This window comes from Amphiprion ocellaris, chromosome 1 (genome assembly GCF_022539595.1).
Source record: "Amphiprion ocellaris isolate individual 3 ecotype Okinawa chromosome 1, ASM2253959v1, whole genome shotgun sequence".
Lineage (NCBI taxonomy): Eukaryota > Metazoa > Chordata > Actinopteri > Pomacentridae > Amphiprion > Amphiprion ocellaris.
The window spans coordinates 33504303-33527749 of record NC_072766.1 but is presented as its reverse complement, the minus strand read 5'-3'; the positions used below and the strand labels follow the sequence as shown (position 1 = coordinate 33527749).

General features: G+C 37.4%; 2 protein-coding genes across 2 annotated transcripts in view; both read right to left on the bottom strand.

Moving 5' to 3' along the window:
- LOC111586423 (mucin-2-like) overlaps positions 1–7643 on the bottom strand; it is a 53006-nt gene extending 45363 nt beyond the window's left edge. The window contains exons 1-11 of the mRNA XM_055018641.1: positions 7555–7643; positions 7226–7267; positions 6872–7130; positions 5752–5866; positions 4752–4836; positions 4083–4189; positions 3321–3531; positions 3070–3195; positions 2812–2929; positions 1902–2040; positions 1641–1751 (exon numbers count right to left, since the gene is read on the bottom strand). Coding sequence (XP_054874616.1) covers positions 1641–1751; positions 1902–2040; positions 2812–2929; positions 3070–3195; positions 3321–3531; positions 4083–4189; positions 4752–4836; positions 5752–5866; positions 6872–7130; positions 7226–7267; positions 7555–7630 — 1389 coding nt within the window. The 5' untranslated portion in view covers positions 7631–7643. The remainder of the gene's footprint in view (positions 1–1640; positions 1752–1901; positions 2041–2811; positions 2930–3069; positions 3196–3320; positions 3532–4082; positions 4190–4751; positions 4837–5751; positions 5867–6871; positions 7131–7225; positions 7268–7554) is intronic.
- Positions 7644–15931: 8288 nt separating this feature from the next.
- Positions 15932–23447, bottom strand: part of LOC111586420 (mucin-5AC-like) — a 48348-nt gene continuing 40832 nt past the window's right edge. The window contains exons 41-48 of the mRNA XM_055011447.1: positions 23015–23113; positions 22854–22897; positions 21861–21983; positions 20075–20173; positions 19448–19576; positions 18859–18898; positions 17386–17509; positions 15932–16597 (exon numbers count right to left, since the gene is read on the bottom strand). Coding sequence (XP_054867422.1) covers positions 16375–16597; positions 17386–17509; positions 18859–18898; positions 19448–19576; positions 20075–20173; positions 21861–21983; positions 22854–22897; positions 23015–23113 — 881 coding nt within the window. The 3' untranslated portion in view covers positions 15932–16374. The remainder of the gene's footprint in view (positions 16598–17385; positions 17510–18858; positions 18899–19447; positions 19577–20074; positions 20174–21860; positions 21984–22853; positions 22898–23014; positions 23114–23447) is intronic.

The window sequence follows — 23447 nt, the reverse complement described above, 5'->3', positions numbered from 1 at the left end:
ATTAATATTATCTGGTACGACATCAATCAGAAAACTCTAATACCATTTGATTTGTGGTGTAAGAATAATCATTTTTGGCACGCTTTTCAAGGGTTGTTTGAGCGTTACACTGTAGCCCCTTTCAGATATGTGACATGGAACATTGCTGGTTTATTGAAAGCATAAAAGGGATGATATTCTGTCATTAACCCTCCTGTTGTCTTCATTTACAGGCACCAAAAAAAGTTGTTCCCTTGTCTGAAAAAAATCCCAAAACTCAGCAAACAATTCCCCAAATTTATAAAAATTTGCAAAATCTTCAGGAAGGAAATTCCAAAAATTCTTTAAAAGTTTCCCTTAAAAGTTTTTTTTTAAATCCCCAAATTTGGCAAGAAATAAAAATTGTGAAAATTAAAAAATAAAAAATGTAAACAAAATTCGCTGGATTTTGGTTGATTTTTTCCCAAATGTTCTTAAAGAAACATTTGTTTTAGCATTTCTTTTTTTGCACCTAAAAATGTTCAAAAATTTACCCAAAATGTTGAAAATGTGGAAGTTTTCACTGTGAAAATGTAGATTTTTTCCACATTTTCAAACTTTAATATGGGTCAGTTTGACCCCCAGGACAACAGAAGGGTTAAGCTTCTGTAACACATAGGTCTGTTATCCGTTAACGTTCCTCACAGAGCACGATCACATTGCTCTGCGGTACGCACATGATGTTTGTTATTCACACGAGACTAATCAATCCATCAAGTGATTTATAAAACATAGTTATACAATAAAAGACTAATCTGAAACTAATAGCAGCTGATCAAAGTCTCCAAGTAACTAGTAGTGGAAGCAAAAGTTCAGGATTCAACCTAAGGGCGACTGCAATGTGACAAAATATGAAATTGCAGCTGACCAACTGACTCTGTGTGATAGCTCACCTGTCTGAGGTGAAGAAAAGTTCACAGCTGCTGGTATAAATTATAGTTAAGTCTAATTAATGAAGTTACTTCTGTTGCTTTGTGTGTAAATACATGCAGCTCTCTCTCTCCTTGGAGGTACTCGTTTATCTTACTGCTGTCTGATGCTGCAGGTTTGTGATAAACTAAGACGAAATAGTCCTAAACAGCTGGAAACTAAACTGTAATTCTGTGTATTACAGCTCACCTGCCTAATCTGAAGATATGTAGACCTACGCAATGTGACCTGCCGTTGGATCCTGGTCTTGACTGATCTGCTCTCAGCGATAATTTAGAATTAGAAGAATTTAATTAGCTACCAACACTGTTGTTCAACGTGCAAATGTGCACCAGTCTCTCTTTGGAAATGCTCATATGGATCCTGCTGCTGTCTGATGCTGCAGGTATTAAACAAAGTCAGAGCCAACAGTTCCAAATAACTGAAAGAAACAAACTTCAGCTCCTCTTAACATCTTGTGGAGGAAAACACTCAGATTATATTCTTTATTGGTGAGTATCATTAGCAGTAAAGTGTTATTATTATCAATATTGCATTTTGTTGCCTAATTGATTTGAAATTGTAGACTAATTTGAGTGAAAAAGGGTGTGCTGTGATTCTGGCACCCAAACTGTGTATTCAGTGTCTCTGTGTAATGTCTTTTGAAGTGATGGAAATGCAATTTGATATACATCTCTATGTCTGGCGCTTACCTTAGAACTGCCGTATAAAACCAGAGTTACAGCTCTCAAGCATGTCCTCGTGTCAGCCATACCGCACTTCTCCAGGTCCGCCAACACAGTGTATACAGTGCCATTACTCGGCTGCAACACACATTTAGTCAGAGGAAGTCAGCAATCACAAACGCTAATCTGATTTGGGACAATTATCTCTGTTCACTTATGCACTCATGTCATACAGCCGTTCTCCATGTCGATGGATTATGGAGCCATGCTTCTGGCTGTGTGTACTACCTGAGCCAGAACATAGGTGCAGTCCCCGTGGAAGGTGTACATTTTTCCATCAAAAGTGTTGATATGCGCCCCTCCTTCCACAGAACAGGTTCCTGGACAGTTCGCCTCCTGACACTTCCACTGACCACTGTCACACATACTGTCAAGACACAAACATACACACACGTAAACATTATAAAACAGTTTCATATACATAACTTGATCATTTATGGGTCATTCCATCTTAAATCATCATAAAATTCTGCTCGGCCATCAATAGTTTGCCGGAAATGTTTACAGCATAAAATATTGATATTTAGAAAGATATTTGTAAAATTTTAGCTTGATATATTAATCTCTTCTGACATTTAAAGAAAAAGACAGTTGACACAGTTTTAGCCATTAAATTGTAATGAAAAGTCCCATCTTTCAGCACACATTAGCATAGAAATTGATCATGCAGAAGTGAACTTCAAACTAATTAGTGATGGCTGAATAAAAGACCCTTCATGATTCAACATGAAATAGCCCTGATATGGTGAAAATTATGTCACTACATTACTCTCACCATAATTATGATATAAAGCTTTGAACTGAACTAAATATATCAAGGGGAATTATTTTGCCTTGACTCCTGCATCATTTGCTGTCAGAACTCATATGTTTGCTAGAGTGAAGAGACTAAAATACATAGATTATGCGGAGAAACATATGAGCAATAGAAGCCCTTCATATGCTTGCTACCTGTAGCTGCTTCAGAAAACTACCAAAGCAAGCCACATTTTCACAAAACGTGTAGAAAGAGTTGAGCAATGTGTGTTCCTTGATTGGTTTCTCTACTACTTTTAGTAAGGCACATGCACACTCAAATTAGTTTGGTGATGATGATTGCAGTTATATTTATTTCTATTTAGAAAATCTTTATTTTTACCAAGATCCACAGCGGTAGGAGAAGGACTCTCCTGACTTGTAAATTTTGTTGCTGTGCAGACATGGACACTGGGTGACTGTAACACAACCACCGTTACCAATGTCATCGAAAACCATTCCTGAGGAGGAGAAGAAAAACAACATTCATTATGCTTGAGTTTGTGCTTGAGAAAGGAATGGCACTGCTTATACTTGCACATAGTACATAAAGTTCAAAGTGTGTGTGTGTGTGTGTGTGTGTGTGTGTGTGTGTGGATACCAGCAGGGCAACTGCATCCATCATGGCAGTGACTGTCACATGTCTGGCTGGCCTGAGGGTTGGAGCAACTGTCAGGACACGAGCTGCTACACTCCAAGAACTCCATGTTGTATGGACATTCCTTGTCTGTAGAGACAAGTTTGAATGTTGCTGTACTACTGACAACTAAACAATTCTGATAAATGTAAGGAAAACAACACAAATTACACAAGGCCAGAACATTCAAATTGACAGTACATGACTTCTCTTACAGCAAAATGTTTCATTCCTCCATTGTTGAGGCTTGCCACCTGCATGGGTACACTGCCTGGAAAACTCTGAGATGGTCTTGCACAGAACGGAGTCAGTATTGTCTGTGGAGTTGCACACATCCGCCATGCAGGCTTTACTGAAGGATCCCACATCAAGTAAGCTTTGGCAACTTTTGAATGGGGCACTGGAGAAGGTCTGGTCACACAATTGCTGAAAAACATACTTCAGTGTAAGAGATACGACCTAAGAAAATCAAACGTGTTATGTAACAGTGTGAACACTGCCAGTGCCACAAACTGAACATTGGACTGTTGACATAGAAATAGTAGAGAATCTTAGATGTAAAATCTTCATTTTACATGGCATAACATCTAGTATTCTGAAATGCTTCAAAATCATCAGTATTACTGAGTATTTCCAGGTTTACATGAAGATTACTAACTGCATACTGGTGACTTCTGGAGAGGCACTGCAGGTCTTTCAGGGACATGAATGAACCTCAGTCAGAGAAATATATCTTATCTTATCTTATCTTATCTTATCTTATCTTATCTTATCTTATCTTATCTTATCTTATCTTATCTTATCTTATCTTATCTTAGGTGTTATACTGATCTACATCTGTTAAAAAGGTATAACTACTGCCTTAAATGTTAAAGTTGTGGCACATATAAGACAGAATAGCACTTCTTACCCTTTACACCTGTAACCTCAAAAAATGTCAGACTGTGTTTGGAGTATGATGAAGCGTAGGGAGTTACCTTATCACCACAGCTCAGGTTCAGGTTCTGATCCGGCTCCTCACAGCTCTCTGTGGGCCCGTTCACCTTGTGGGTCTCTGCATAGTCTGTCACAGATAGTGCAGCTCCTGCAATGCAGTTAATCACACAACAACGGTCACTGTGATTTGTCAGCCCAGAATCTTGTGCTTACATCAAAATTTGCAGTGTTTTTTCAGAAAAAAAAAGCTTTTTGGGTTGTGTTTTTGGGTCAGTTCGTAACAAACTATAGGAACGTCAAACAATTTAAAATCGTGCAGAAATTGAAGAAAGAAAAGAAGAAAGAAAATGTCATTATGTTCACATGCATGCTGCCAGTTCTTCTCTTCCTGAGTAATTAAATTTACACAGAAATTCATGTGAATGACAGAAATAACATATTTAACTCTCCAAATCAGTATAGTTCAGTCTTAATCTTGAACACTTTTTTTTTTCTGATCAATAACTGGCCTGAATTTGAAAAAGTTAAGATGGAAAAAACAAATACAACCTCTTATAGTAGGAATACTGGTGCTGTTCATTAGTTTAAAAAAAAAAAATTCATCCACTGATTCATGAAGTCAGTTTTTGTTGTCTGTATTTTTTACCTTTCATTTTTTACATAACAATATACAGCATATTATCCCAAAATAATACCAAAAAGGATCTTACCGTCTTTCGTGAACTCATTGGATACACCATCAAAGTTTCCACAGAGTCCACATGTCTGGTTGTGATACTTGCTACCTATTTCAATCTGTGAACACATCCCAGATATACAATAGTTACTCTCAAAATCACAAGACAAAAGATAATTACAGCCCTACTCTGGCTACTGATTAAACACCTGAAAGCTCATCTCCATTTATCAAGATGAGATGTTTAGACATTTTATATATATGTAAAATGAAAATGAAGAAAATAATAACAATAATCATGATAAATAAATAAAGTCACCACCCAACCTCAGTGAATTGAATTCTATTAAGTATGGAAAAATAATCATATCTAATCAGAAAATCCTTTAATCACATCTATCTTTTTGAAGTAATGTGCTCAGTCACATGTTTACTGAAAGGCTTGACTTATTCATATTGTGTGCTAATCTCTCCAGGACAAATCCCACTGTATGAATATACAGTGAGTCATTGCTGTTGTGCAGTGAGCTTTGTTTAATGCTTCTCTCTATTACCTCGGCTATACAGGTCTGTGTTTTGAGCTGCTGTAACGGTGAACTTTCCCCACTGTGGGATCAAGTTTATCTTACCTTATCTTATCTCAACACCACCTTTTTTTCATCACACTAAATAATGTGTCACCAAAGTGCAACACTGTGGCTCCTGTATTTGGTTTTAATAGCGTTTGGACAACAATGGAGTTCTGTGGCAAATAAAGATAAGCTGCATCACCTGCAGAGGCACAGGCGGTACTTGTTAGTGAGATAAGTTAATAGTGCCTTTAGGCCTTTCCAAGATATTTGTTGATAATACTAAAATGATCAGATAACATCAGTTATTTCCTTCAAATCAAACATCTTGAGACTGAGTGTTTCTTTAGACACATATGCATACAAAACACTAATGGATTATAGATTCAGGTGGTGCTGAGGTGTTTACAGGAGGCTCAGAAATTGGGAGAGGCATGTGTGCATATGTCAGAGTAGGCTTCATACATCAAGAGAGTCATCCAGGTTCCAGATCGCCTTGATCCCCAGCTTGGCCTCAACAGAGATACTAGATGTGGTTGCTTTGACAAACACCCCAGATGAGATGTGTGGCAGAGACACCCTGCAGCAAATATAGACAGTTGTATGACAATGAAACATCAAGCAGCAGCTGAGACAGTAAGTTAAAGGGAATAAACACTGTAGTAAGGGATAAACACTGTACTCATTTCAGGCTTCAGCCATCATCACAGTCAAACAAAAACGTATAAACTCCTGTATTCTTCTTTGTATTACTGCTGTGGTCAGTTGGACGTAGCGTACCTGATAGCAGGTTATCATTACTTGTTCAGTGACTGCCTTTAAGGCATTAGTAGCTGTCAATAACTAATGAGACCTTCACAGTCACTTAACGTTAACCCCATGAAACATTTATGGGGACATCTGAAGACTGAGAAAGCGTTACAAAACAGTCTCTAGAAAATTATCCCATCATATTGCGACAGCATTCCTTCTCAGTTTTTGGATGAACTTGTCAATTACATCACGCTCAAGCGCTGCTGTCATTAGAGCAATCAGGTGACAAAACAAATGCTAACGTATTGTAAAATGAATGTAAATTTTTGGAGAGATTGATCATTCCACTCAAATTGTTGATATTCTCATTTGTAATGAAACAAATTGTGTTCAGTTTGAAACAAATCTAAACTAAAAGCACTTTTGCTGTTGGTCTCAAACTTTGAACCTCAGTGTGTGTCTACACAAGTCGTTCATATTGTAGCTAAACTGACTGAAACATGCTTTACAAAGTCTGAAGGATCTTTGGAATTGTGAGCAAATGGTTTTTGCACTTTGAGTTAGTAGCAAAAGACAGATTTCTCCAGGATCACTGAGTATACTCATCTGTTTATACAGACAATGAGATGTGACTGAAAGCCCCAGAAAGCTTTTTTTTGGTCAACTCAAAGTACACAACAGGACAACAGAACAAGACATGCAGTACTGCAGCACTGAATGAGTATCAATGTATCATTTGATAAGGAAAAAAATGAAAACAGTGTCTCAGAATACAGCTCTGACCATCATTAAATATATCTATTTGTAATTGACTGGTCTTCACTGAACTTACTTTATGCCATTTACAGTCACTGCGCTGCTAGTGATCTGTACCACAGAACCTTGCAGCTTCATGACAATGCTGGTGATGGTGTGGATGCTGTTGACTACACTGCGCCTCATCTGAATGTTAAAACTTTCATAGCTGCCCTTGCAATGTGAGACCAGGACATGGTTACAGGGGGACGTCAGTTGGAAGAAGTCTCCATCCAAGGTCTTAAAATGAGACTGCCCCCAAGTTGTACACACTCGGCCGATGTGAGATGCATTCACTGGTAAACGTACAAAAAAAAGTCCCATTAAAACATCATTCTGAATTGACATGAAAAGTTGAGCAAGAAACAATATTAAGCATTGGCACAATTACCTGAACTGAGGCTTATGGTGTTTAGAGAAGGAACAACGGTTACTGTGGAAAACAGAAAAAAATCATATTGTATTCATTTGAATGCAGGAAAGAAACTTTTTCCACAGATTTTTTTTACAAGTTAAAATAACTAATCCCTAACAGGAAATGTACAAAATACCCAAACATGATATAAATAATCCAAGATGAAATTAATGAAACATGATTTTTTGTTTTTTAACCAAATTAGCCTTTGTTTAAAGAAACACACAGTCCTCTCTACGACCCGTTACAATCTTAGTGCATCTGCTGAGAGTGAAGCTGTAAGGAGTTGTCAGGTCATCATTTACCAGTCTGAGAGAGTGAGCCGGCCAGCAGCACTAGTGGGATGAGCCATAATGTCGTTTCAAGTCCTGCAGTCCCCATGTTGGTCTTGAGGACTTGCATACCATGAGAGGACTCACCTGGAGGACAAGTCCCTTTATAACCTGCCAGTCAAGGCGGAGCTACATCGCACACAAGATTATTATTTGTGTAGGCAACAAAAATGTCATGATCTCCATCACAACTTCTTCATCGAGCAAAACACATAGCAAAAAGAAGAGTTTAATCTTTTATTATGCAAAAGCTTTTGGCAAATGACTCTTAGAAATCAGTGCTTGTACACTAGAACAAGGTAGAAAGAGCTGAAAAAAGTGATAATAACTTTAACATGGCATAAGGGATTGAATGGTTCGTTAAGCGTAAGCTTATCTGCAGTCATGTGGATGAAAGTTAACAAGAATCGGTTTTGGTTTAGTATTAAAAAGGTTAGGGCTGACGTAAATCATTTCATTTTTCAACATTTGAGAAAAACCTTCAAACCCCAAACTCAACAAAGTGTTTCAGTAATTTAAACTAAACAGTATGAGCCTTTGCTTTGTCCCTGACTTTAGCTATATTTCAAGGACCAGTGTGTTAGTTTTAGTGGATTTATTGTCAGAAATTAAATTAAATTTTATGTTATTTATATAAAATATCATAAAGTATGTCATTTAAAACCCTTCCCATAGGAAGGAGGAGACCTTGTCAAATTATACAGAAAAGCCCAACAAATTAAAAGTCTCTTCTGGATTCCCTCTCGCCCAGGGAAGGCAGCTGTCTGCCTTGGTTGTTTGGGGTGAGGTTAAAGGGAGGTGAGAACATAAAATCAGATAGAAAACAAATAAGTAATGCATAAGGGAACAATAAACATTTTTGAAGGTTGGTGAGGGAAATGACTGCAGATCAGAAATCTAAAAAACATTAAAAACAAGATATGAGAGGACAAAACACAAACAATGGGAGAGAGGAGACACAAAGTTAGCGGCATATAAATGTATAACGAGAACAAGGAAAGAATAGGAGAGGTCTTTATCAAGAAGGAAAGTCTTAAGACTTATCTTAAAAATAGAGACAGTGCCAAAGTGCCTGCCTCTGGTTTCACAGGACAGTAGCCTCACAACTGAAGTTCCTGTCTCCCTGTCTGCTTTTGCAAACTTTAGGAACGCTAGGAAGGAGCTTGGCCCTTAAGATTGTTGTATATGTTTGTAATGATTCTAAATTTGGTTCCAGATGTTACAGAGAGCCTCTTACTGTTTCCTGTCAGACCTCTGGCTGCAGCATTTTGTATCAGCTGGAGGTTTTAAGAGAATTATTGGGACATCCTGATAATAAGAAATTACAATAGTCCAGCCTAGAAGTTAAAAATGCATGAACTAGTTTTTCAGCATCACTCGGAGACAGGATGTTCCTAATTTTTACAGTATTGTGCAGGTGAAAGAAGGCCATCCTTAGAAACTTATATGTGGTTGAAGATATGACCAGCTTGGAAGCAAATGACAGAACAGCTAAAACCATTTTTTTTTATTAAAAGGCAATAAAGCTAATCATGGATCTTATAAAGGTTAAACTGCATTACAAATAAAAATCAAAAAGAAAAACTCATGTTGACTGATCACAGAGTCAGCTTGTGCAGTTAGCTTTTGAGAGTGATTTCTCGCTAAAGTGGAAAAACAAATCCAAAGTCTTGTCAGCAGTCTTCTAGAGCTGACTCTTATCTGTACTATTCATTTTCTATGTAACACAGAAATCAGCATAATTGTACAACAGAAGTACCAAACAGATTGCTGCGGACTTTGGGGCTGATCAAGTTTATTCTTATTTCCTGAATTGAATGCAAATCACTCTGAGTTTGTCAGCCTGCTGCATTTTGGCTGATTTATCATTCAGATAGTATAGTGAATTGTATCCTACAGATCCTTTTAGTTTGCCATTACAGTCTTGTGGGCAGAAAAATGACACACAGAAATGTGAAAGGCTCAATATATTTCCACATATGATGAAACATAACAACTGAGCTTCCCCCATTATGGACACAAAATGACACTTGTCTTGAAAATTTTGTACAAATAGCTCAGGTTTAAAAACATTTAACTACAGCACAAAAATACGCTGGTTTGAGTCTCTGTCTTTCCCTTGTGGTGTGCCTATTTGGTTTACTGTCAAAATCAAGTAGTAAACTATTTAAAATGTCACTGTCCAAGTTACTTTTCCGTTTGAACATCAGTTCCTTGGAGTATTGGAACAACCCTGTGGGTTCCAGTATCAGACGTAACATCACATTACTGACTCACATCCTGATCAATGGAGTTTTAGATCTATCCTCAACAGCCTGACACCATGTCCTGTTTACCACCATGTATTCTGATGCACTGAATCGGGGTCAGAAAGGCTACTTTTGTGGCTTTCCATACGAAAAACATAATCTATGCGTTTATGTGGAGACTTGAAAGATATTATCAAAATGCTACATGTCGATAAACAAATAAAAATGATGCACATCTACCAAGCAGTCAATGAATTAAATCCTGTTAATGGAAAAAAAACATAACAATCCCAACCATATCTAACTTCAACACCACATTTCTTATCAAGTGCTTATTCAATTCATAAGACGTCTTAATATTTAGCAGTCCGCACCCATCAGTTTGGAAAGTGAACACAATATAGGTCATTGTTCAGATATGTAAACATTCTGTGTGTTGCTCTAAGGAGGGTAAGGATTGTTAAGTTGGTGTTGATCTGGAAAGCCTACGTAAAGCCACGGTGACTCAGCTCGCTCTTTCCAGGATATGCATCCTGGGGTGCATCTTTAATAAACAATGCTCTATCTTACTAACTAGAGTATTTGTGTAATGGCATTAAATAATTACAGTAGGGTAAGTTCTATGGGGTTTACGTGCCATTAATTTACTGTGGAAACAGAAAATCCTGTGTTGTTTTGTAATATGTTCATAAATTGTGTTCTGAGAAGTTGAATTCCATGCACAGCATCTTAGAAGGTTTGATTTTTACTTTCAATTTTACATGAAGATTTTTTTCATGGGCTGCACAGTGGTGTAGTGGTTAGCACTTTCGCCTTGCAGCGAGAAGATCCCTGGTTCGCATCCCGGCTTTCCCGGGATCTTTCTGCATGGAGTTTGCATGTTCTCCCTGTGCATGCGTGGGTTTTCTCCGGGTACTCCGGCTTCCTCCCACAGTCCAAAAATATGCTGAGGTTAATTGATCATTCTAAATTGCCCGTAGGTGTGAATGTGTGAGTGCTTGTTTGTCTATATATGTAGCCCTGCGACAGACTGGTGACCTGTCTAGGGTGTCCCCTGCCTTCACCTGAGTCAGCTGGGATAGACTCCAGCCCCCCCCACGACCCTAGTGAGGATTAAGCGGTGTATAGATAATGGATGGATGGATTTTTTTCATGATAAATATATTTTTAATTAACTTCATTTCTTCTTTCTAGAAGACCAGACAGGTGTTAATGATGTGAAACCACAGCTACACTGCCAACAGTCAGTAAATAGCTGGACAATTGACTTTGCTCCCACAACTCCCATCAAGTGACCTGAGCTTCAGGTAGTCCTGCATCCTTCCAGATCCATCTATCCATCCATTGCCTGTACGCTGCTCAATCTTCATTAGGGTCGCACTTAGAGTGAAGGCAGGTCACCAGTCTATCTCAGGGTTACATAAATAGACAAACAATCACACTCACATTCACACCTACCGACAATTTAGAGTTACCAATTAACCTCAGTGTGTTTTTTGACTGTGGGAGGAAGCCGGAGAACCCAGAGAAAGCCCACGCATGCCGTCGAACCGGGGGTCTTCTAGCCACAAGGCGACAGCGTTAACCACATATCCACTGTGCAGCCCCCCTCTGCAATCCAGTCTCCACAAATAATTCATAAACAACTAAAATGCATTCTCAAATACATTCTGAAGGGAACATAATTTAATTTTGAAATAAAGGTAATGTGTGACCTGTGATGTGGTGGGAAAGGCAGCCAGTTTGATGGCATAAGCCAGTGACTGGGCTTTTGCTCACTGCTGGACTAAAGACCATCAGTTTGAGTATTAACTTTTGCTTTCTGTCCTTTACTTACAATTTTCATTCGCTTTTTGTTTAAATTTAGGAACAGAAGTGCTATGGATAGGGAAATATAATTTGCTTGATTAAGGTTAGACCACAAAATGATTTGGTCAGGGCCGGGATAATGTCATGTTTGGGTTAAAATACAGCCTTTTCACTACATGATTGAAGCTTCTCCTGCAGTTATCTGGGTTACAATACATTTAATGTATTGGTTGGCCAATGATTGATTGACTGAAAAAGAATGACAGCAGAGCAATAAAATGCATGGCAAGGATACATTGATCAGAAAAATATTTGTAATATGTTACAAATAAAGGTATTTTGGTTGAAAATATGTTTCCCTCAAAAAGTAATTGAGAATGCAGTTTAGTTATATAGGAACAGGATACTGGGTGGATACTGAGTTGAGCTTGCCTTAGTGTTAACAAATAATCTGAAACTACCATCCATCCATCCATCCATCCATCCATCCATCCATCCATCCATCCATCCATCCATCCATCCATCCATCCATCCATCCATCCATTATCTCATAGTCTCAGGGGATGCTGGAGTCTATCCCAGCTGACTTGGACAGGTCGCCAGTCTGTCGCAGGGCTACATATCTGAAACTACCAGTGCAGTAATAATATTACTTGGTCTGTTTGAGCTAAGACAAAAATCTCTTGATCAAGTCTTGTTTTGAGAATGGAAGCTTGTTGATGAGAGTTTTGTTGGTTCTGTTATAGACAAGTTTGAAACTGCAGTATGTCTGACGACTACATTGCACAAAGAGGACTCATGCTTTTTCCTGCTTGATCTGTATTGTTTTGGCCGCTGTAAATATATGTCTATTTTTGTATTTAAAAGTCAAACAAAGGTAAGTACAAAATGTGCACATTTGCTCTGTAGTATCTGCATTATTTGTAAATTCTGTTACAGTGCCTATAAAGTATTAGGAGTAGTAGTACTAGAAGTATTCCTAAAAAGCAATGTCAATTTATTAAAATATAACGTGAAATAAGTGATTGCACTAGTATTTGCTCCCTTCAGGTCAGCATTTAGTAGAGCATAGCCCTAATGCAGTCACAAATTCTCACTTGGATTGAAGTCTAGGCTCTGACTGAACCACTCCAGAACATTCACATTGTCTTTAAACCATTTTCTGTAGCTTTGGCTCATTGTCTTGCTGGAAAACAAATCTTCTCCCAAGTGACAATTCTCTTGAAGACTGCATTAGTATTCATTTCTCCCTCTGCCTTTACAAAGCTTCCAGGCCCTGCCTCAATGGAAATTTATAGCCAGGAGTACTGATCTACCAGTTGCTAGGTCTTCCTGATACAAGCGTCTTCATCCTGCAATCACAGTACTCTTCATTTCACCACCAGCTAGCTGCACCTATGTTCAATTAGGTGAGACACTTTAAAGCAGATGAATACTCTAACAAATCTTTATTGTATAGTTTGAATTAATTAGCATTACTTTGTTGAAATCAGTTTTCATTTTGTCAGTTGTTTTGTATGTGTAAATTCTTGTCCAAAAACCCACGTTAAACTGACTATTATTTAATGTTAAACAGCCAAATTTCCAAAGTCAGTCAAAAATAATAATTGCACAATCTCCTTTTAAACCACCAGTACTATCAAGTTTATCTTTTAAGAGTTTGAAATAATGTCAGTACATGCAAGCAATACAATATTAACTACAGTTCTACAACTTAAATCATTTGATCTAAACCCATCAGGGAGTCTTGAATCTCCATTTTCCAATATGACAAATTCAAAGCTCTTCAATCTCTTTACACTTGCAGATAACCTAAACTGTTCCTCAGTGGAGTTTACAAAATCAAAAATTATTTAATTTTCTCAAGAACATTTTAACTTTGAAAATGTGTTTTCTGTGTTTTGGGGCTGAAAGCAACCAATTAAAAAATCTTCCAAAGAAACAAATTACTAATAATTAAAGAAAACATCTTAGATTGCACACATTCAGTGGAACATTACCAGACTGATCCAGTGTTGCACTTTATGGGATGTGCTGCTGACAAGAAGACTATATAATGGTACAAATCTTATTATTCTGTCTAAGCAACTTCAGCCTTCTCTTCCTCTTGTTTGCTTTTAAATCACTATTATTTTAAAAGGATGACTCAGTAGATATAAGCTGTGTTTTCACTTGTTCTGGTGAAAGTTGTTGAAATTATCACCTTTCAAAGTGACAATTTCTATGTTGACTAAGACATTTCAGTATCTGAGTCAGGACAGTCTGGCTCAACTTTATTTTGATGCTAAGATTTTTTTGTCAGTCTTAAAAACATCTTTGTCACATTGGCTGACATTTTAGCTCCACCAACATATCTGTCATGTCATGTCTGTCATTGCAGAACTGAAGGTATTCCTTAAAGAGTTAAGAGTACAAACCAGCTGCACACTTCACGTTACACGACTTGGAATTCATTTTTGAAAGCTGCAAGAAAGCAAGCATTTGTACAGCCTCACTTCCAGAAACTGAAGTCAAGGTGAAATTTTTATTTTCAAAATGAAACAGTATTAACTCTTATTTGCATTTCATTAGAAAATTTGAATTCATAATGCAGGGAAGTGTGCAGAACAGCTTATTAACTCGCTGTGGTTCCAACATGAAGATCAGCTCTGTCACTTTCTCAGTTAAACATGTTTGAGGCACAGTGATTTACTGCAAAAGCAGAAGAGTTTGAGAAAAAGAAATCCAGCTTGTTGGCAGGTTCAGGATTTTTAAAAAAAAGCTGCTGAAATACAGAAATAAATTCTTATGCTTTGAAAACCTACTTGTGATTCATCATTTTGGTTTGCCAGTAACACCCATTTGCTTGAATGATAAAATTTAGTAAGCATCTTGTTAAGCAGCAGTCCCATGAAAACCCGTTCGCTTCAACCATTTGTCTGTGAAAGATGTTATGTGGAGATGTGTCCTGCATTGTAGTGATTTGCCCAAAGGTACAGTATCAGATTGGGAGTATTTATGTGTATTATTGTGTTCTAGGTGCTGTCATTGGCTTCTCTGTCATCATAGCTCTGTCTTGATCATTCTGTGAGACCTTTATCTCACAAATCCTCGGTAAATACTCAGAGTTAGGAAGTAAACTGGAAGCAGGATGTGGCTGCGGCCTGCATGTATGGAGATGACAGGCTTTGACGCAGCTGTTTGATTAATGGGCTCTGACTGACTGAGGAGTGTTTCCACAGGTCAAGGTGAAAGGCAACGTGAAATACAGTTTTATATTTGACTAACAACCACGTTGTGATAGAATCACTTTGTTCTCATGAAGCCCATACACAAACACATTGAGTTTCCAAGCAGTACCGAGAACGCAGAGTAAAGTTCTCCACATTATTATCCCAAATTACTCCAAACTGAGTTAACATCCACCAGTTAAAAATGTAAAATATAATCCTGACAAATGTGTTTCTTTAGTCTGTTTTACTACAGATGATATTGTTTGAGAAGTCAAACGAAGCCCAGTTAATGTTGCAATTTGTCCAAAGTTGAATTACAATTCCAGAGCATACAGTAAGACTTCTAGATGAAAAAAATGTCATGTCTTACACACAAAATCACAAAATGCATATGTGTAACAACAAATTTTAATTGTACTTTTAGCCAATGTGTTATTTTCCATCTATGTATGTATGACCGTGTGGGTATATTTAAGTTTAAAATCTATTTGCAGCTGACACTCTTACTAATTCAAAAGAAATTCAATCATTCACATTTAACCAGCATAGCTAACACAACATTCTAGCTTGTCTTTCAGTGGGGCAACAGCTTGACTCACACTTTCAAGCTATGTAGAAGTGATTTTGACCAAGAAGGAGAATGAGAGAAGCTGCATCAAATGAAGTGGTCTCCACAATCACCAGATCCTCAACCCAAATAAGATGAGTAACTAGTGCTTAGTGTATGCAGAAATACCTCCAGCACTGTTGGGAAGGCATTCTGGGTGACTATCTTATGAATCTGACTGAGGAAAGAGTGTCCAAAGCTGTCAATGAAGAATCCTAAATCTTAATATTTTGCTTTATTAACACTTGCCTTTGCTTACTTCCTTTATTTGTTGTGTTATTTTATCATTTTTATGGCTTTTGTGTGATACGATGTAGAAAGTAAAGTCAAACTTTTGAGAGATACTTCTAAAATTTATTGAAACTTACTATTTTAAAGAGGTAGATTTTTCTTGCCTATAAAATGGATTCTTCTAAGAGGAAAAGGATAGGGATCAGTCAGATATACATAAAGTAAGAGACCAGGACCACAACTGACAGTATGCTCTTTATTATGGTGAACTTGGTGGGTTTACAGTCTTATCTAAAATGAAGTACTACTACAAATAAATATGGAAACATGTATTCAGATGAAAAGACAGGTTAAATTATAGCCACTGAATGATTAACAATCAAGCTTTGAGAACATTGAGAAAATCAGGCACTTTGAAAACAGGCACTTTAACTATAAGCACATTATGACAGAGTCTGTGTAGAAAGCACTTTACTAAAATAATAGCACCCTAGGGTAGGTTTAACCCAAATTAGCTTTGTTTAAATCCGGCTTATTTATAGCAACCTTGTGTAATCTTTATGAAATTGTTTGTTCATTAATATGCACTGTTGCAGCTAAATAAATAAAGAAAAGAAATGAAATGGTCCCAGAAATCCATGCTTTTTACAGGTGACCAATGGGTACGTTAGCTCCGTTTTTTCCTTTATCTCTTGCGTCGATGTGGCTTGCTGCTGGCGGGGGAAGTCATTGCACCGTTGCCAGGTGCAGAGCACTCCGTTTTGAGACAACCACAAGCATCGATGTGGGTGTAAGTGTAGGTGACCTCAGTGTTGTCAGGGCAGGAAAGCTGGATCTGCCGTTCAGACGTAGCCAGCTCCTGGCAGCAGGAACAGGTGTGCTGCAGAGAGCTCATTTCCGCAGAGTAGCTGAGGAAAGGAGAAAGGGTAAAGGAAGGTATGAAAGAAAGAAAGCAATAGGTAAATTGGAAAAACTATATAAATAAGCCCACAAAAATAGATGTTTCAGACTACAGAACTATGAAGTTTAGAAAGCTTGTCGGGAAGGTAATTTTGTGATTTAACCTTTAAAGTCACATTTATCTAGCAACTCAACAAAATATGTTTCAATCTATAATTTCTGTTTAATTATTTCTGATATTCCAAAAAATCTGACACATAACCATCAGTTTATTACTCATTGCCAGTATGATGGAGCCAGTGAAAACACTTGTGCAATGTATCCTGTGGCTCTGAGGGAACTTTGTCAAGCATGAGAGAAAAAACGAGTCTTATAAATGATTGATTCTAAAATCACTTAAACAGTGCCCTACATTTCTTTAAGTGCCTGAATTCTGAATGTATAAATTTATTGATTGTATAGGGCACTCAGCTATTACAAAATGGAACAAAAAGCTTTGTGTCTTAAACACTGCTTCCTGCCAGCAGTGTTGTGAAATGACTGTAAAATAACCATTACATGTTGTATTATGGGAAATGTAGGATTGAGCATGACTGAAAATCTTCAAAGTTTCAAACTAAATTCCTTAAAAACTAAAAGTGGTTAAATGTCATGCACTAATTTTGACAATTTTACCATTTTTCCTCCATTTTCTACCAAAATTCCTCCAGCTGCAACAACCTCAAAAACCAAAACAGTGATTTGGAGATATTAAGAGCTTTTCTAGGCACTGATGATAAGGAAAGAGGAGACTCACAAAGTGGAGGTACCACATGCTCCACTGCAAGATGTAATGTTAACCAGCTGTCCGGACTTGCAGCCTTGGTTTTCCACATATACAGGAGTTGTGGTCACATTGCAGGGATTGTTCTTAGGAATACCTAAGACACACAGGGGAGACATATGTGAAAAGAAGCTAACATCTTATTTGACCTCATGCACTGATCATGACATCTGTGAATCCTTCACCAAAAAAAAAAAAGAAGAAGAAGAAGAAGAAGAAGAAGACTTTGTTACAACCACCACTGTATGTTGTTGCTTTCTTTGGTACAAACCAATATGGAACAGGAACTGGAACTGAATCACGTTTTTTGCACTGAATTTGTTTTGAGAAGGTTTATAATGAGATATTTGGTAATGCATTCCATAATGAAGCAGTCTAGGTGTGTTACAGATAACTTCAATATCCATTACAGTGTGGTCTGTGAACACTAAAAAGGAACCATATGACTCAATAAGGCCAGATATTGAAACTAAATAAAATGTTTCTGATATTTTTCAAATGAAAGGTTAGTAACTCACAGTTGCAAATCAAACATCTGAATAACCGGCAAATAGAAAAAGTGTTTATTGCTCTCTTATGCATTGTTGGTCTGGTCTCCATCTGCTGTCCTGTTTTCTGTCCTCCGTACCTTCACCCCATTCGAGGCAGATAGCAGCCTTCTCTGAGCCTTTTTTGTCCGAGTTTTTGTTTTTTTTTTCCTTCCTGTTTTTTTTTTTTTAAAGAGAAACTAAAGGAAACTTTGGATTTTGTTGGGTTTTGCAGTATACATTGTGTAAGGTCGTCACTCCTTGAGATGACATATGCCAGAAGAGTGTTCATTCTGAGTCAATAACAACCAAACCAAGGAATCCAGTCTTAATTTTCAATGGGTAATAAAAGCAAAGATGAAGTGGCTTATAGTATTGCATATAATAAAAGAAATGTTGCCTTTTCTACAGTACAATTTTGGTCTTTCAGAAACATCTTTTTAGTCTGTCCTCATCTAATGGTATTAGTAAGGTCAGTCTTTTATGTTATGTTTATTGACATTATTTATAATCTACTGCCACCTAGATTCTCTTAGACATGAAATTGAGCTTTGCTATCACCACAACATTTATTACATTTTTTATTTTTTTGCAGAGGTTCTACTGGTCTGGTTTTCATGATCACTATTGTAAGCATTATGGTAATACTTTATTTAAAAGCATACAAGGAGGATCTTTTTTAGTCTATGTCCTCCTTATTAGGGTAGGATTATGTAGGTATATGCAAGGTTTAATATTATATCTGGCAAATGCATAACAATGAATCTCAGGCGATGTTGCAGAGTAATAAGTAGTTCAACCAGTTACTTTGTACAAGAAATGAACAACTAAGGTAATTCCTTATATGAAAAAAGTAAAGCATTAGTAAGGACCCCAACACTGAATGTAAGTGTGAAAAATGTTTGAAATTTATACGTACAGATAGGGCAGCATCCGCCCGGAGCGATGGTCTCCGTTCCCTTCAGAAGACAACACATTCACATCAGTATTATCATGGCTCTAGGGATACACATTAAAAAGTGGCAGTGTGGTCTGTGTCTCTACATCTTGTCCCAGAAACATGAACATCAAGCCACCAATACATATTTTATATTCTAACTCCAAGAACTCAACTTTCACGTTAACTTTCCAGAAGATTTCTTGTGTGTTTCACTACTACCATCCATGTGAGCTAAGGTACTCAAAGATCAAATGAGAACTAAAAACTGGTGCACAGGTAGAATAAGGAGGACAATCTTATCAAAACTGCCACAAAATCTTTGTTGAGATTTAGTGGCAGGTTTGCCAGTATGAAATAGAGAATCGTTGACATCTAAAACTATACATTCAATTGTACTTGGTTTGCTGTTCAGAATTAGATAAATAGTTATTATCCTTTAGCTAAACTAGGCGTCACTGAGAAAACGAACATGGCTAATAACATTGATTTTGTTCTCCTGTGCCTTCCTGTGCTCTGGTTTCTCACTGTCTTCATGATGATGGTTTATGTGTACATGTGTGATGCCTACCGGTATGCAGTTGTTGATGTCGTAGGGTGGACATATCGTCTTTGCCTCAATGGTGATGTACTGGTTAGCAATGTGCAGACACTCAAACGTCACACAGCCGTTCCCATCAGGAGTCCAAATATTGCCAGGCTGAAGAACAACAACACAATTTTGGAACTCAGTGTCAGAACCATTGTTCTGTCCAAACTGTCACATGTGGACTGTGTTTTATTAGTCTTGATAGCCTTTGACTCTAAGCCATTTTGCCTCCATGTTACCATGTCTGTTATAATTTTCTGTGTGTGAGCATCATATGGCTATTCTAGTGTTCATGGAAAGCTAACTTGAAGAAGCTTAAATGAACATACCAAAGGTTTTGTAATTTAACTAGACAATGATGACCATTTTCCAGAGCTGAAATTGCTGAAATGCCTCTATATCAGGCAGTCCTTTGTTGATTATTATTCATCACAGATTAAAGTCAACATGCACACATTTTTTCTGGGAGACATTTCACCACATTTTCAGGCTGATTTGAAAAACCTCTACGGCCTTACCATTTACATTTAAAAACAATACAAGTCACTATTATATTCAGTTCTAATTGCTTACACAAGACCTACAATGCACACACACATATACACCAACCTTTAATGTCTGTGTTACGTTGTTTGGCAGTGTAATAATGCAGCTTGTTTGCACACAGTTCCCGCAGCAATGGCCAGAGTTGTTTTGGTACTCATAACCCTAAATTGAAGCACATACACAGCATAAATACAAAACATAACAATAAAAAACCTGCACATCATGAAGTACAGATAATACTGTTTGAAGTCAGGATTTACAATGATTGGTAGAAATTAGAATTTTTGTGGGCTTGACTATATCAAACAAATAATTCTAAAAGGACTGAAAAACATTTAATTCTTTCATTCCATTCAATTCAGTTTCATTAATATAGTGCCAAATTGTAACATATGCCATCTCAGGGCATTTAGCTATTATAGAGAGAATCCTAGAGCAATCATTTTGTGACACTGAAAGGAAAAGACTCTTGACAGGAAGAAATGTCAGACAGAATCAGTGTTTGTCTGTCCTGGCTGACTGGTTTGAGAGGAGAAAGGAGACAGAAGGTGAACACTCACGAACCTGCACAAACATAACTGTAATTGTAACACAAATGCTGTAATGTCATTTCCTTCTCAATGTCAGATTATCACAGAAACTCAATTTCCAATGATAACCCCTGTGCCAAGTCTAAAACATCTTTAAGATACAGTGGAGCTTGTTCATAATGAGTCTGTAAGAAGGATGTAAATTGTACCCAGGATTTTACAGGGCTCCAATGAGGAGACACTATTATGGCAGGAAAATGATCTCAGTCGGTTCTTTTTTGAGAGTTATCAGGACATCCTCTGCAACAAATGCATGGACCAGTTTTAAGCACTCACTTTGAGGCAGGATGTTGCTGCAATATTATGGAGGTGAAAGAAGGCTATATTGGACACTTGTTTTATGAGTTAAAGGACAAATCCTGGTCAGCAATAACTCCAAAGTTACTCACAGTAGAACTGGAGGCCATGGTGATGCCATTCAGAGTAATTATCTGGTTATATAGTGTGTTACTGTTTCTTTAGGACCAAATTATATAATTTCAGTTTGTCTGAATTTACAAAAAGAAACTTACAGCTCCACCATGTCTTTACGTCTTTAAGCCAGTTTGCAGTTTGACTAACTGATTTATGTCAACTGGCACGAGATGAATATAACTGGTTTACATCTAAATAGCAATGCAAATTTATGCACTGCTACCTAAAAATACTGCATAAGTGAAGCTTGCACAGAAGCATTCATCTTCAATTTTACTTTACCTTTCACAATTTTTCAACATTGAATCATGGTCAATATAATTTGTCTATTTCTATACAAGAATTAACAAAAAAAGAATGTTTCATTTCCAGCTGAGTATGAATACCTGAGTTCTACAAAGTGATCACATAAGTATTCACACCCTTTAAAGTAACTCACTTAATTTAACAAAGTCTCTGCCAATTGATGCAAGACGTCAGACAGTTATCGAAATGGAGATCATTTGAGTGTCTCAAGACGTTGTAGTATCAAGACTTCTAAAGTTTCTAAATCTAAATCTAACTTTTTGTGTTTTCCATGTATTTTGATCCAATTTTTGAAAGCAAATAACTGAACATACAGTAAAGGAGAGCAGAAAAAACAGATGACAGAGCTCTAAAAAGTTGAGTGATTACAAGCACTAGCAGCTACTACAACAATCACAATAACACTAATGGTATCATTTCAACAGAAAAAAACTGCCATGAATAATTGGGAGACAGTGTGGTCAAGGAAGGTGATTAACGGTGAAAGCTTAAATGTGAATATGAGCAAAACAGGTGGGAGGGAAAAGAGACGGTCTTACCAGAGGACAGTTGGTGTCACATGGGATAGAATAGCATTCTACTATGTGCAGGTGGCTGCTGGCATCGGTCTGGTTACTACAAATGCACTTCTCACATGGCTTCATGGGCACCAGGTCTCCAACCTGAATGTACAGGGTAAGAAGTTCAGCACAAAAAGAAATCCTGTCCTGTTTCTGAATAGACTAGAGTGTGCTCCATGGAGCACCTCTCAATATCCTGCAGTCCAGAGCAGCACCACTGTAAAGTACAACCTCAACCATAGACCATAAATGCTGACAGCATCAGTCAAAAAACTGCAGAGAATTTGTGGCTGACTTGATTTTGTTGAATCACGTTAACTTTGCAGATGTGATGGATATTTTCATAGTAAACATACACTACCAGTCAAAGGCATCAGGACTATGAATGAACACGTGGAGTTATGTAGTAAACAAAAAAAAGTGAAATAAGTCAAAACATGTTTTATGTTTTAGATTCTTCAAATTAGCCACCCTTTGCTTTGATTACTGCTTTGCATACTCTTGGCATTCTCTGGATGAGCTTCATGAGATAGTCACCTGAAATTGATGCCTCAGTGAGAATCTACAATGTAAATAGTCATGAAAATAAAGAAGAATCATTAAATGAGAAGCTGTGTCCAAATTTTTGACTGGTAGTGTAGGCTAACATGGAATGATTATTAAAAATGTGAGGCCAATTCTGTGTAGTGTCCAACTTCTTCCAATTACCAACATCAAAAATACTACAGAACTGATGCACAAAATAAGACTCAAAAGAAAAGTTAAAGAGAGAATTAAGAGAGTTAAATAGAATTAGCACAACAGAGTATCGGCACCATTTATTGTGCCGCATGCATCTTTGAGTTGTTGGCTGTTGAAAAATACCATAGTCCAACAGTCTGTATGCTGAAAAAGCCTTTAAAGATTCATTTGTGTTTTATTTTGGTCTCTTCATGTTCGTTTCACATGACAGTTGTAGATGTGAGATCTCACCTGATATTCTTGGTTGTTAAATACACACACGTCTGGTTTTGGAACTGTCAAGGAAACAGACAAGTTAATGCAAGCATGGTAAATGTTCTGTAACAGTCACTGTGGAAAATGTTAACCTGACTGTGCAATGAAGTAACATGCACATAAATGAGCACACTCACCACAGGAGTAGTTGACACAGCAGGCTCCCATTGTGGTTTTCAGAGCATAACCAACAGGGCAGGATGGTACTGAACCAGAGCACTGTGTCACATCACACACTGTTTAAATACAGAAATAGATGAATGAAGTGAGGACATTGTTTCCAGGAGGACCACTTTTACTGTTTGTGAAAATGAGAAAATGGCTCTTGATATTCTTGTGCCGTGGTCCCTGGCCCTAACCTTCTGTTCCTGTAATAGCCTTCATTTCCCTCCATATTTCTGCCTTTAGTTCATCCACACTAGAGCATCAAGGAGTTAACATTCTTTTCCCCCGTGGCATGCTACAGGTGCTCAATAGGGTTTAGGTCCAGGCTCTGGAAATCTTAAGCCTATTATCCTGTTGAAAGGTTCACTTGCATCACTTGAAAAACTTTCTTCTGACGGCATTCAA